The sequence below is a fragment of the Myotis davidii genome, unplaced genomic scaffold (genome assembly GCF_000327345.1).
Source record: "Myotis davidii unplaced genomic scaffold, ASM32734v1 scaffold233, whole genome shotgun sequence".
Lineage (NCBI taxonomy): Eukaryota > Metazoa > Chordata > Mammalia > Chiroptera > Vespertilionidae > Myotis > Myotis davidii.
Genome location: NW_006285917.1, coordinates 3,400,502 through 3,416,463, shown reverse-complemented (window position 1 = coordinate 3,416,463; position 15,962 = coordinate 3,400,502). Strand labels below are relative to the sequence as shown.

General features: G+C 40.4%; 1 protein-coding gene and 2 pseudogenes across 1 annotated transcript in view; all 3 read left to right on the top strand.

Moving 5' to 3' along the window:
* LOC102774828 overlaps window positions 1–1,952 on the top strand; it is a 2,155-nt pseudogene extending 203 nt beyond the window's left edge.
* The window catches only part of TMPRSS12 (transmembrane (C-terminal) protease, serine 12), a 33,118-nt gene extending 17,624 nt beyond the window's left edge, over window positions 1–15,494 (top strand). Inside the window, exons 5-6 of the mRNA XM_006757115.2 lie at window positions 11,492–11,634; window positions 14,947–15,494. Coding sequence (XP_006757178.1) covers window positions 11,492–11,634; window positions 14,947–15,198 — 395 coding nt within the window. The 3' untranslated portion in view covers window positions 15,199–15,494. The remainder of the gene's footprint in view (window positions 1–11,491; window positions 11,635–14,946) is intronic.
* LOC102772454 lies at window positions 2,820–3,300 on the top strand (annotated as a pseudogene).
* Window positions 15,495–15,962: the final 468 nt, after the last annotated feature.

Below are 15,962 nucleotides of genomic sequence, written 5' to 3'. Positions count from 1 at the left end.
AATGCACGCACCTTGTTATGATCTCAGTTAAAGTGATCATTAAAACAATACGTGCACTCATTTGTGGATGTCCAATTGTAAGGCCAGAGCAATTTACTGAATTTTTGAAACCACTTCTGTCTAAGAAGCAGCATCCATGAATTGAAAGTTTTTACCCACCTATTGATGATGAACCAGCTATTACAAGTAAAAATATTGATCTGCCAGGACGACAGGAAAGAAAACATCTTCAAAGGGAAAACATTTGTATTTCCGAGTGCCAAGCAGCCTAAGTTCAGCAGTTGTTTTGGGAGGAAGAGATGCTAGGTTGATAACAGAAGAAAATGAAGTTGATGATAGTTTATTTTCAGCTCCTGAACATTTTGTTGTTGATGTAGAATAACAAATTCCTAGACCTTAATTTCTGACTCTCAGAAAAAATGGATCCATTGAATCCATGCAAAGGCAAGGTCTTAGATCTATTCCTGAAGCAGAAGTTGGATTGGCAATTATTTTCATGACTACGGGAAATTACCGTGATCCTCAGGGCCAGCCCAGTGTAGGATTCAGGATGACGACTCCAGCCCCGAGCCTTTTCCAAGGCTTGTCAGTCAAAGAAAAGCTCATGCCAAGTGCCCCAGTGAACATATGTGTAGCCAACACAGAGAGCAGACAAACGTGTGGATTTGAGTGAAAGGTCAAAAGAAATAAAAATCTTCAGAATGGAACAAAAATCCAGACTATCTTCACAAGAAACATCTACTCTAATGGAACCTCCAAAATAAGCTCTGATAATAATACAGCTTTCACCAACCACGCTCCTAGGTGCAAATAGAGGGAGAGATTGGGCTTCCCAGCAGCCACTGATCAACTCCATCAGAAACTACTTCCACTATCCACCACAAAAAGGGAAAAGGATGAAGGAAATCGAGAAATTTCTTCACCTAAATCAGCAAGAATGAAAATGTTTCTTTCTCATCTAGAATAAACGCAACTTGCTACACCCAGAGAGAGAGAGAGAGAGAGAAAAGAAGAAGAAGAAGAAGAAGAAGAAGAAGAAGAAGAAGAAGAAGAAAGAAAGAAAACGAGTAGCAGCTATCTCAGAATGAGACTGGGGTTCGGGGGCAAATAACATCTATAGATATAGATTAAAAATCCACTGTGAACAACTCTGCTAGTTAGTCTCTTTCTACAGAAAAACGGGAAAAAAGGAAAATTGACAATTTAGCCATAAAACATGAAGTATTGGAACAATTGTTCAAGAACACAAAACCAGAGCTAGAAACTGAAGTGAAAGTTCAAAAACAAGAGAAAGATGTCAATATTACAAAAGGGCCAAGATTAGATACAGAAACAAAGGGCTCTTTTAATGATGAAACAATACCAGAAAGTGACAAGATATCTCAAGAAAATGAACTTAGGCAGAAATGTGATCTCAAAAAAGGATTACTAGGTCAACTAAAGAATCATCTAACAATGACAGGCTTCAGGACGATGGTGTGATGCTTCCAAAGAAGGTGCTGCTGAGTACATTTAGATCACTGGTGATTAGTAACTCTGCCTCCAGAAATGCACCCAGTGGAAAGGATGATTATGGTTGACTAGAAAATTTCAAGAAATTCTGAAAGATCACATTTCCTGGAGTAGGAAAACTTCCACAGACCATTGGAGGATCGGATTTAATATCTCATCATGATCGAAAGAATATGGAATCACAAGGGGCCTTGAGGCAGGAAATGGAGGTGTAAAATCAACATGCAAAAGAAGAGCTTCTTGCCAGTGATCTCTTTAGGTACAATTCTAATATAAAAAGAAGATAACTAAGGATTTAATAAAGAAGCCACGGAAAAACATTTCCTGTCAGGTATTACCTCCTATTTCCTCTGGGGTATAGGCATATAATATGTACAAGGGATTTAAGTTACAAATATTATGGCCTGAATTGGTTAAATAAAACGCACAAAACTCCTAAAAAAAAAGGTTAATGTAATAAATAGCCCAAAGTTACACAGAGAACTAAGAAAGGAGTCAAAATTCACGCCCAGGTCAGCCTGCCTCAAACTCGTTTGTTTCTACTATTTTATATAATCTCTCACAGTGTCACACATTTTCATGATCTATAAGATGAGAGTATTAATACCTATCAGAACATTGTTCTGAGGATTAAGTTGTTTCTACAGCAACATGGTAGATTACATGCACATACCAACCTTCCCACTGAAAACTATTAAAAACAGAAAATACATAGGTCAAGGACTGAGTGTTAAGATAGGAAATTTAGATAACCAAAGTGGGCGTTCATTTTGAGGGTCTTTACCAAATTGATAACATTGAATATTGATTTCTGTGGTTTCATGGGCCTTGAGAGGGTTGAAAAACAAAGATTGCTCAAGTGTGTGTGGGGAGACTCATAAAGCTGGAGCTCTTGGACTATATTCTAAAACTGAGTCAGACTCTTGATCCAGCAAATGGTTCATATACTAGGTATACATAGTACACTTCAAATATGATAGAGGTATGCTCAAAGCAACAGGTAGGAAAAGCTACACCATAGCAACATTAATCAAAAGAAAGCTGGAATGAACTTCTGGTCAAGATGATGGAGTAGGTTAACACTGTGCTCGCCTTCTCCCACAATCACATCAAAATTACAACTAAATTATAGGAACACCACCCTTGAGAACCACCTGAAGACTAGCTGAACATAACTTCTTTGACAAGGACATAAAGAAGAAACCATGTCAAGACTGGTAGGAGGGGCAGAGACACAGAATGGGCAGATCGTACACCCGTGGTGTGGTGGTTTAGAATCGGGAGGGATAGTTTGTCCCTGCGTCTGTCATGTAGGCAGTGCCAATGCGCACAGCACCTTCCTCACCACATTGCCATGGCTGCCCTTGGTGACGTTGCCCCTGTGGGCAAGGGCCTGCACTGTACTGAATACTCGCTGCCCTCAACCAAAAGGCCAGACACAGAAATTGACCAGGGACTGGCAAGAAGCTTGATAGCTTTAAGACAAGGTGTTTCAGCTTTTGCATTTGCAGGTTGCTATGTATTTCAGATCTGGAAACTTCTAAAACAATCACAGAAACCGCAAAGAAGATTTCAACCCCTAACCTTTCATCCTACTGTAAAGGAGGATTTGAACAGAAAATGTGTGGGTGAGGAGCTAGTCTTATTTTGGGATATAAACTCATCTGCTGGCAAGGCCAAGATTAAAACAGCTCACAGGAGAATCACCCAGATTGAGGTGGGTCTCCATACTTAATAACCAAAATAAATGAAGCAAAAGACTTGCTTGAAGAAACCACCAAAAATTGATTGATCCTTAAGGACTACTATACTCTGAAAGAAAAAAAGGGAGGGGGTGCTTTAAAAAGTCCTTCAAGTTTAATCTAAACCACCACCTTCATAATTTTCATACATATGCTAACCATAAATATTAATTTATTCTACTGTTAAGCAGTATAATAATAAAATATTTACAATAAAAGAATCAGGAGAGATATGTAACCTGCAGAGGTCCCCCCTGAGGAGAGGGCAGGATCCCAGCCCCATACCCAGTTTCCTAGCCCAGACCACCAATGCTTAGAAGAGGAGTCCTCACATCTTTGGCTGTGAAAATCAACAGGAATTCTGTCCAGATGAGACCGAAGGCTGTGTGAGTTCCAGGTGTTTCTCTTAAAGGGCCAACACAAGGACTTGCTAGCTGACAGACTCACTCACTCTGAGCTCCAGTGCAGGGGCAGCATCTTTATACATATACTAGAGGCCCAGTGCACAAAATTGATGCACTGGTAGGGCTCCTAGTGGCTGCTGGCTACCAGCTGGGTGCTCCCTCCCTTCCCCCGGCCAGCCTGCCTCCTGGTTGAACTCCTGGAAGAACTCTGGTCAAGGGGACAATTTGCATACTATGCTTTTATTATATAGGATATATTTTTATTTATTTCAGAGAGGAAGGGAGAGGGAGCAAGAGATAGAAACATCAATGATGAGGGAGACTCAGTGATCAGCCACCTCCTGCCTATCCCCAATTAAGGATCAAGCCAGCAACCTGGGCATGTGCCCTTGATCAGAATCAAACCTGGGACCCTTTAGTTTGCAGGCTGACACTCGATCCACTGAGCCAAACCAGCTAGGGCTGGGGCAGCATCTTGATAAGCATCAGGGATATACGGGGAGGAACTGAATCGTCTGACTTCAAGGCAAAGGCTAGAGGAGCAGCTCTGGCCTAGACAGAAGTACTGGCAGGACTTACTGATCCTTTGTTGGGCCCTCCACACACACAGCCTGCAGGCACAGTCAAGGTGCCAAATCTGAGTCTCCATAAAACTAGCTAACCTTGTTTGGCTCACCTGCTGATTACCTGAGAACCTACCCCCCAAAACAGGCATAGGCCTGAACCTCTTCCAGTAGCTGTTCCTTGGAAACAACCAGCCTTGGCTTGGGCTGAGGACTTCCCCCAAATCTGAAAGATCCACAAACCTCAAATAAGAAGTAGCTGGCTTCAGTAGGCTCTTGCAAAGCGGCCCCTGCCTGGCAGCCTGTCTTGGTTCACAGAATAGCCTCTCCCAGGCGCCTCCAAGCCCAGCACAGGAATCTACCAACCACAGGTCACTTTGTAGTTGCTACCAGGTGGCCCCAAGATGGACACAGTCAGAGACTAAACTGAACCTGCATTAGCGCCCCTCTCAAGAGCCCCCAGAACCAGCACACCCAATGACTGGCTTCAGATCACACCACACCACCACCCAATTAGCTCTGCAAACGACAAACCCAAAGGTTGGACTCAGCAGGCACAAGACCCCCAATACAGCAAATCGTACTCTGTGGGGTCAGCTCTCACCCAACAACTTCTCTGTTGTAGTTATAGCCAACAGCAATCAAGGCTCAAGTACAACAGGAGGGCACAGACAACACACACAGGGGATTGACTACCTGTAGCAATTAGCTCAGAAGACCAGAGGGACTGTGCCATCTGGGTCCCACCTGCTACATAAGGCCACCCAGCCAAGACCGGGAGACATAGCAGATCTACCTAATATATAGAAACAAACACAGGGAGACAGCCAAAATGAGGAGACAAAGAAACATGTCCCAAATGAAAGAGCAGGAAAAATTCTAGAAAAATAATGAAATGATACCTAGCTGATTTGGCTCAGTGGTTAGAATGTTAGCCTGTGGACTGAAGAGTCCTAGGTTTGATTCTGGTCAAGGGCAAGTGCTTCGGTTATGGGTTCGATACCCAGTAGGAGGCATGCAGGAGGCAAGAACATGACAACTATATTTTTAACAATTGGAGAACTGTTATTTTAGGCTACAGAGAAAGGGCCCTGAGTTTTCAGAAAAGTGATTGAATATTTATTTATGGGCAAGAGAAATATTCTTCCACGTCAATGGTGAAAGAAGGGACACAACCTCCCACCAGGAGGTCATGGTTCAATTCCCAGTAAAGGTATATGCCTGGGTTATGGGCTCAATCTTCAGTAGGGGGAGTGCAAGAGGCAGTTGATCAATGGTTCCCTCTCATCATTTATGTTTTTATCTGTCGATGTTTCTAACTCTCTATCCCTCTCCCTTCCTCTCTGGAAAAAATCAATAAAATATATTTAAAAAAATAAAAGTTAAAAAAATAAAATAAAATATATATATTTTAAAAAGAATGAAATGAGTCCGGCCGTATGCTCAGTGGTTGACCATTGACCTATGAACCAGGAGGTCATGGTTCAATTCCCAGTAAAGGTATATGCCTGGGTTATGGGCTCAATCTTCAGTAGGGGGATGCAAGAGGCAGTTGATTCCCTCTCATCATTTATGTTTTTATCTGTCTGTCTCTTCCTCCCTGAAATCAATAAAAATATATTTTAAAAAAAGAGTAAAATGATATAGAGTCAAAACACTATGAGGTACAGAGTTCAAAACACTGGATATAAGGATATTCAATGAACTTAAAAAAGACTAGATGAACTCAGTAAGAATTTACACAAAGAGATGGACACCATTTTTTAAAAATCAGAAATAAAGAATACAATAAATAAAATGAAAAATTCACTAGAGAGGATCAACAGACAGAGGTTTGAATCGGCAATTTGGAAGACAAGTTAGCAGAAACTCCCAAACAGAACAGCAAAAAAAGAAAAATGGGAGTAGTTTAAGAGACCTCTGGGAAAACAAGTGTAATAACATTTATGTCATAAGGATACCAGAAGGAGAGGAGAGAGCAAGGCATTGAAAATCTATTTGAAGAAAAATGACTGAAAACTTCCCTAATCTGGTTAAGAAAATAAACATACAACTCCAGGGCATGCACAGCCTGAAACAAGATGAATCCAAAGAGACCCACACCAAAACACCATAATTAAAATTCCAGAGGATAAAGACAAACAGAGAATTTTAAAAGCTGCACAAGAAAAGCAGTTTCCTACAAGGGAGTTCTCATCCAGCGGTCCTCAACCTGTGGGTCGTGACCCCTTTGGCAGTCGAACGACCCTTTCACAGGGGTCGCCTAAGACCATCCTGCATATCAGATATTTACATTATGATTGATAACAGTAGCAAAATTACAGTTATGAAGTAGCAACGAAAATAATTTTATGGTTGGGGGTCACAAGATGAGGAACTGTTTTAAAGGGCCAGAAGGTTGAGAACCAATGATTAGACAGTCAAATGATATCTCAACAGAAACTTTGCGGTAAGAAGGGACTGGCAAGAAATATTCAAAGTGATGAAAATCAAGTACCTACAAACAAGATTACTCTACCCAGCAGTCTTTTAGAATCTAAGGCAAATAAAGGCTATCATTTAGAATCACAGGAGAGATAAAGAGCTTCCCAGACAATAAAAAGCTAAAGTTCACCACTACCAAATGAGTATTACAAAAAGTATTACAGGGACTTAAAGAAGAAGAAAAGGTAAAAAATATGAATTATAAAATGGCAACAATCAATGTAAATGGATTAAATGTTCCAATAAAAGGACATAAGTTAGCTGAATAAATAAAAAAAATAAGACCCATACATATGCTGCCTACAACAGACCCACTTCAGATCAAAAGACACGGAAAGTAAAGGAAAAAGATATTTCTGCAAATGGAAACAAACAAGCAATATATATATCAGACAAAAATAGACTTTAAAACAGGGGTGGGGAAACTTTTTTTTTTGCCAAGGACCATTTGGATATTTATAACATCATTCACTTGATATAATTCACTTAATGTAAATTTATGTTGCACCTGGCCGGTTGGCTCAGTGGTTGAGCATCGACCTATGAACCAGGAAGTCACCTGGCTTGACTCCCAGTCAGGGGCACATGCCAGGGTTGCAGGCTCGATCCCCAGTAGAGGGTGTGCAGGAGGCAACCAATCAATGATTCTCATTATTGATGTTTCTGTCTCTCTCTCCCTCTCCCTTTCTCTGAAATAAAAAAAAAATTTTTTTTAAATTTAGGCAGTAGCAAGTGTTGGCAAGGATATGAAAAATTAGAACCCTCATATATTGCTAGTGGGAATATAAAATGATTCAGCTGCATTGGAATACAGTTTGTCAGTTCCTCAAAAATTTAGACATATAGCCTGACCGGTTTGGCTCAGTGGATAGAGCGTTGGCCTGCAGACTCAAGGGTCCTGGGTTCGATTCCAGTCAAGGGCATGTACCTTGGTTGTGGGCACATCCCCAGTGGCGAGTGTTCCGGAGGCAGCTGATTGATGTTTCTCTCTCATCGATGTTTCTAACTCTCTATCCCTCTCCCTTCCTCTCTGTAAAAAATCAATAAAATATATTTTAAAAAATGTAGACATACAATTACCGTACAACTCAGCAATTTCACATGTAGGAATATACCCAAGAGAAATGAAAACATGTTCACACAAAAACCCATACTCAGCTATTCATAGCAATATTATTCATACTAACAAAAAAATGAAAAAATGTAAATGTCCATCACTGATGAATAAATAAGTTGTATATTTAGACAATATTATCCAGCCATAAAAATAAATGAAGTATTGATACATGCTAAAACATTATACTAAGTAAAATAAGCCAGACACAAAAGCCCATTTATTATATAATTCCATTTATATGAGAAAATGTCCAGAATAGGCAAATATAGAAGTGGGTCAATGGTTCAAATTAAACTATAATAAAATTAGACTTTAAATCTATAACAGATAGATAGCTGGAAAATAGATAAAATACACTGAGATTAAATGCGAACTGAATAATAGTACTTACCAGTGTTAAGTTTCCTGATCTTGATAAAAGTACTATGGTTAATAAGGGCATGTCCTTTTCTTAACTAATGCACTCTAAAACAATCGCTGCCATTCACCCTCAAATGATTCAAAAAATTATAAACACACAGAGTGCAAATAATGCAAATGTGAAAAAAACAACTGGTGAATCTCAGTAAAGGGTATTTAATAGTTCTTTATACTATTCTTGCTACTTTTTTATAATTTTAAAATAATAGCTAAATAAAAGTTGCAGAAACAACTATAGATTAAAGAAACTGGGAGGTGGGCATATGACTGTTCACTGAGAAATTCTTTTATCTTTGCTTTATGATTAAAATTTTCATTTTAATGTTGGAAAAGTGAAGACATTAACATTTACAAAAATACCAAAATAATTAGGTAGGTAAAAACAAATCTAACAAAAGATTATAGGCCTTTTATGGGAAAAAAAAATCCTAAACAATTTTTAAAAGACATTAAAAATACCTAACTAAATGGAATGAAATACTTTATACTTGAATAGGAAGACTGAGTATCATAAAGATGTCAATTCTATCTGCAAAACTGGAGGGGGAAAAAACCCCACCCAGGGAATGATAAACCTTAATGAGTTTTGAGAGAATTATAAAGCTCATTCTAAAAGAACCAAGAATAGCCAACACAATCCTGTGGAAGAAAACTGTTCTAAAGCTGTAGTAATGAGTCAGTGCTGTATTTGTGCAAGGAAATTCTCAGTGGCCAGTGGAATAGAACAGAAAGTCCAGGCATCTGTTTCTGGGCTCCCTCTTTTATTCGCTTTGAAATCTCTTGTTTGTTTGTTTTTTAATATCACTGCACCAGGTTCATAAATTGGGTGGTAGGTTCCCAGGTGCTCATTTTATTATTACATGTTATCACTTACATGTTACATGTATTCTTTATATGCAGCCGGTATTACTGGAAATTATTTTTAAATAAAGGGCAGAAATGTGGCCAGCCTCCAGGAAGCCTCAACCCAGGAATCTGAATGCTCTGGGATATATTTTATTTCTGTTTCCAACTCCCATTCTCTCTGTATGTTGACTGTAATTCCCCAGGCTGCCTGTCCTCAAAAGGCTGGAACGAGAGAGTTAGGCTGCTTTCGATTTATAGCGAAACAAACATGTGACTAGGGTGAAACATTCTTCTCCAGCAGCCCTGGTTAAAAAAAAAAAATAGCTGGATAAGGATTCCAGTTGGTCACCCTTGTACTAAATATAGTGAAGTCCAGACCAGTCAGTGTCACCAGCAGAGTAGAATTCTGTGAATGGAACAGCTGCCCACCTGCAGTCAAGGGGACAAAGTCCATTACCAGGAAAGCTGAAGGAGAATGCGGGGCACACAAAACACCCAGCTCCTGCAGGGGACAGCTGCACCTCCGAGACAGGCTGGTAGGATCCGGTGCTGCTGTTACAGCAGCTTTTCTACGGATAAATCTTTCCACAAGCTGTCCTTTAGGTTCTTGTTGTGTTGTCCTGTATTTTCCTATTTTCTTGTGTAGCAAAGAACCACTTTATATTCTGGAATGAGTGGAGAAGTTAGGGGAGTATGTAAATTAAAATCTATTTTATTTTCCTGTGCACCATACTTCAAGACTTAGCATCGTTGTAAAATTAAATAAAAGTATTCACAACTTACAACAGAAGAAAGACCTCAGGCTTTATGTCTTTAGTCCTTGACAATAGCTTTACTTTGTAAAATCAATAGATCCTATTGTAAGACCTTCAGGAGCACACGAGAACAAAGACAGCAAAAATAACCTGAAATTTCTACTATCCTATCTAATAAAAGAGTAATATGCAAATTGACCATCACTCCAACACAAGCTGGCCACCACAAGATGGCTGGCAGGGGAGGGCAGTTGGGGGCAATCATGCCTGCTGGGGAGGGCAGTTAGGGGTGATACAGGGGAGGGCAGTTAGGGGTGACCGGGCCAGCAGGGGAGGACAGTTGGAGGAGGGACCCAGGCCCGCAGGGGAGGGCAGTTGGGGGGAATCAGGCCTGCAGGGGAGCAGTTAGGTGTCGATCAGGCTGGCAGGCAGAAGCAGTTAAGGGCAATCAGGCAGGCAGGCAGGCAAGTGGTTGGGAGGCTGCAGTCCTGGATTGTGAGAGGGATCTCCACCAGGGGATCGGGCCTAAACAGGCAGTCGGACATCCCTTGAGGGGTCCCAGATTAAAGAAAGTGCAGGCTGGGCTGAGGGAACCCCCCCACCTGCATGAATTTCATGCACCAGGCCTCTAGTCTAGAGATAACGGTCATTAACATTTTGGTGAATGTTTTTCCACAGTCTTCCTAGGCATACATACATATATACATACATACATTGATATAATCCTATCTAATAAAAGACAAAAAGGGTAATTAACCGTACCTCTGCTACGCTTCCCATTGGCTAATCAGGGTGATATGCAAATTAACTGCCAACAAAGATGGCGGTTAATTTGCATACGTAGGTGCAATGATGGGAGGCGAAAGGGCAAGGATGGAAGAAGCCGCCTGCTGCTGATGGTGATCGGAAACCCATGCAGCAGGCAAGAGCCGAGTGGCAGGGCAAAGCCAGAGAACCCAGGCCACCTTTGCCTGGCGCGAACTATGCAGTCGGGAGAGGGGCGCCAGGCCTCTGGGAGCGGAGCGGGAACTTCCCAGGGTTTGCATCAGGCAGCCGAGAGCGGGGCGGAACTTCTGCCGCATTGCTATGGCAACGCGGCAGAAGTTCCCACCCCATAGCTGCTTGCTCATTCACTCACTCGTTCATTCATTCGCTCATTCACTCACTCGTTCATTCATTCGCTCATTCACTCACTCATTATTCGTTCACTCACGGGTCCCGGAACATGACAGAGGGTGCAGGTCGGGCTGAGAGGTCTGGCCCCACCCCTCACCCTCACCCCCAAGTGCACAAATTTTTGTGCACCAGGCTACTAGTCCTATATAATAAAAGGCTAATATGCAAATTGTCCCCTCAACCGGGAGTTCGACCAGGAGTTCAACTGGGAGTTCAACCAAGGGGCAGGGCCAGTTGGCCAACCACCCGCAGTCCCTCCCCCTGGCCAATCCAGCCGATTGGCCCGATCAGGTGGGAGGACTGGACCCCACCCACACATGAATTTGTGCACCGGGCCTCTAGTTTTACATAATTCTTGAATCAGTCACTTTGGAAAGAAAACCTATTCAACATGAAAATTTTATATCACTGTCAAAATGCCTGCTCTCCAAAATCACTTATTGGTGCTTTTTGTTTGTTTGTTTGTCAATAGGTAATTCTACAAGAATGTTACAGGAAGCACAAGTGCATTATATTTCTCGAAAAGTTTGTAATTCTGATAAGGGTTATGGGAATATAATTCCTATAACTTCATTTTGTGCAGGTGATGAAGATGGAATTTTTGATACTTGCAGGGTAAGACCAAATAATTTTCCTTAGAAATATTTTCTAAAGCCAGAGGGAACTTGAACAAGGCCTTTGATCACTTTCTGGTAAAGCCTTTTTTTTTTTTTTTAAATAATTTTAGAGAGAGGAAGGAAGATACAGAGAGACACACAGAGAGGGAAAAACAATGACTTGTTGTTCTACTTATTCTGCATTCATTGGTTGATTCTTGTATGTGCCATGACCTGGGTTTGAACCCACAACCTTGGCTTATTGGGACAATGCTCTAACCAACTGAGCTACCCAGCCAAGGCTGGTGATGTCTTAATTATCAATTTTTGCCTTGGGCGGTGTGGCTCGGTTGGGCATCCTGCCAGACATGGAGGGGTTTCAGGTTCATCAGGGCACATGGTTTTGGGTCCCGGTATGGGTTGTGCAGGAGGCAGTCCATCAGTGTTTTTCTCTCTCCATTCCTCTCAAAAAATCTTTTATCGTAACTGGTGTGGCTCAGTGGTTTAGCATCAACCTATGAACCAGGAGTTCACAGTTTGATTCCCAGTCAGAGCACATGCCCAGATTACGGGCTCAATCCCCAGTGTGGGGTGTGCAGGAGGCAGCCAATCAACGATTCTCTCTCATCATTGATGTCTCTGTTTCTCTCTCCCTCTCCCTTCCTCTCTGAAATCAATACAAATATATATTTTTAAAAATTTCTTTAAAAAAGTACTAAGTTCTTTTTTTCTCAACCCAAATCCTTACTTTCCTGATTTGCGCTGAATCTTTCTTCCTTTCTTTCCCATTACCACCTTTATTGAGGTACAATTTACATATACACAATTCACCCAGTTAGAGTGTACAACTCAATGGGTTTTAATATATTTACAGAGTAGTGCAACCGTCACCATAATCTAATTTTAGAACACATTGTCACCCCAAAAAGAAACCTCCACTCATTATGAGTCACTCTCCATTCTCCTCCCACCCATCCCCAGCCTTAGGCAACTACTAATCTTTAAAGATTTGCCTATTCTGGGAATTTCATTTGAATGGTATCATTCAACATGGTCTTTTGTGACTGACTCCCTTCACTTAGCAGGCTCAACCACATTGTGACATATATTAATACTTTATTCATTTTATTGCCAAATAATGTACCATTGTATGAATAGGTCATATTTTATTTTATACTTTTACTGATTTCTGAGAGAAAGGGAGAGGGAGGGAAACATCAATAATGAGAGAGTATCATTGATTGGCTGCCTCCTGCACACCAGAGGAAGGGAGAAGGATAGAGAGTTAGATACATCAATGAGAGAGAAACATCGATCAGCTGCCTCCTGCACACTCCCTACTGGGGATGTGCCCGCAACCAAGGTACATGCCCTTGACCGGAATTGAACCTGGGACCCTTGAGTCCGCAGGCCGATGCTCTATCCATTGAGCCAAACCGGTTAGGGCCATTTTGCATTCTTACCAGTAAAATATAAGGGTTTCAATTTCTCCACATCTTTGTTAGCACTTATTGTCTGTCTGATTTGTTTTGTTTTTAATCCTCACCCAAGGATATTTTTCCATTGATTTCTAGAGAGAGTGGAAGGGAGGGAGAGACAGAAAGAGAGAAACATCCACCTGAGAGAGACACATCAATTGGTTGCCTCCCGCACACACCCAACCTGGGCCCCAGGGTCCCAGGGCCCCAGGGCCAGGGATCAAGCCTGCAACCCTTTAGTCTGCAGGTTGAGGCTCTATCTACTGATCCAAATGGCTAGGGCTTGTCTGTCCTTTTTATTACCACCATCCTTGTGTGAAGTGGTATCTCATTTCGATTTTAATTTGCATCGCCCTAATGACTAATAATGTTGAGCATCATTGCATGTACTTATTAGCCATTTGTATACTTTCTTGGGAGAAATGTCTACTCAGATCTTTCTCCCATTTTTAAACTGAGTTATTTATCTTTTAATTATTGAGTCGTAAAAATTCTTTATATATCATGGATACAATTTCTCTCATTCTGTGGACTGTCTTTTCACTTCCCTGATGTTATCATTTGTAGCGCAAACGTTTTTTTTTTTTTATGAAGTCCAATTTATCTATTTTTTGTTTTGACTTTCTTTATTCCTCTTTTCTTTACTACTTCTAAATCCATCTGCACTTCATCCCTAAGCAATAACCCAAGCTCTGATCTTTTCCTACTCATTCTTATTTCTAGAAATCCAGGGTTTATCCATCCTGTGTCCTTTTCCTTAAAAACCTTGCTGAGCCCGGCTGGTGTTGCTCAGTGGTTGAGCGTCACCCCATGAACCAACAGGTGACCAGTTGGATTCCTGGTCAGGGCACATGCCTGGATTGCAGGCTTGATCCCCAGGAGGAGGCGGGCGATCAATGTTTCTCTGTCCTCAAGGTTTCTATCTCTCTGTCCCTCTCTTTCCTCTCCTTAAAATATATATATTGATATATTTATATTTAAACATATATTTAAAACCTTGCTGAGTAAAATAATAATGAGTCCAATCTAATTTAATTGCATTCATAAGCAAAACTTTTCCATTGTTAAAAAATATTATTATTCAATGCCTACCACATATAGAGAATTTGAAAACATTTTAGAAACAGTCTTTAACTCTTAGGCACTGTGACAGTTAGCTCAATGTCCTTGTTGCTTTGAGTGATTGACATCCTTAGTAATGGTGTTTCAGTTGTTACATGGACAGTCTTGTATGAGCGCCGAGGGAGATTTGTTATTTGTGATACTACAGAGGGGATTAGCCATGTATTCCTAATATTGAGCACCAGCCAATGTCAACACTTAGACAGATGCCATTTCTTGCAAGATTCAGTTCACCCCTCTAGCTATCAAACCACACACACCTAAAAGACTCCTTCATATATCTTAAGTCTACCAGACCTGAGGCCCTGAACCTAACTGTCCCCTATACCTGGGCTCCTGAGCATTAAAGAGAAAAAACCAACATGATATAGAAAAATGTTAGTTACATGCAAACAAGTGGTTAGAATAAGATGGAACTTGGAGACATTGTAGAAAATAGCTCTACCTTTCATCCACCTTTCATCTAGCGCCAATATTCCACCTTTGTGTGGAAATTACCTAAAAATCAGTACAGCGGTCTGGTAGGTATTTATACCACCAGACTGGATGTAACTGAATTCCTGTTTGAGTTAGACTATAAAACTGAAAATCTATTGATCTTAATTAGTCAGAGGTATATTGAAAATGTATATTTATACAAAGTATGTTTAATGTGGTTAATTTACTCCAGCTTTACTATTATATAAGGACTACTAGAAGTAACTGACACTCTTTTGGGACTTTTTTAATAGGGTGATAGTGGTGGACCATTAATGTGCTACGTCCCAGAACATAAACAATTTTTTGTTATGGGAATTACCAGTTACGGATATGGCTGTGGCCGAAAAAATTTTCCTGGTGTCTATTGTTCACCATTCTTCTACAAAACGTGGCTGACCCATCACCTAAACCAGTCAAGGAATAAAGGCATATTCAACATAAGCAGTCTACTTGGACAGGTCCTTGTCGCCTTAGGCTCTGTTGTCTTACTAGCAACTCCATGAAAATATTCTGAAGAAGCTATATTTTCCATAATGTCCCGTCCTATGTTCTACATAATGAAAATAGCTTATTCTTTGGGCAAGTTATTGCCCACTTTTGAGTTCTTATGTGGAAACTTTTGGGGGAATAAAAAGACTATGACACTGTAGATATGTGATTGATTGTAAATTTGGCACGGAATCACATGCATCCTTGATGTATCTTGATTATTTTACTTTATAATCATAATTTTTCAATTGGAATACTTTCCTAGAGTTTGTATTAAATATTCAGCTTAAATATATATACTTTATGTATGTACACACCAAATAATAAAGAATATATAATCAAAATGGAAGCTGTTCTTTGGTTTAATTAATCAAAATTCTTTCCTTTTAAAGTTGAGATTTTGCTTCCCAGCAACTGTTGTCATTTTGGTTCAAATGCACTCATAAAGGATAAATAAATAAATAAATAAATAGACTTTTAAAAAATATATTTTATCGATTTCAGAGAGGAAGGGATAGGGAGAGAGAGATAGAAACATCAATGATGAGAGAGAATCACTGATTAGCTGCCTCCTATACACCCCGCAGTGAGGACCAAGCCCACAACCCAGGCATGTGCCCTGACCAGAAATTGAACCATGACCTCCTGGTTCATATAGGTCGATGTTCAACCACTGAGCCACATTGTCTAGGCTAGACTATTTTATTTAAAAACATTTGTTTGTATGATACATTATTTTTTTGGAATTATCTGGTTCTTAAAAAATATTTGGAGAAAA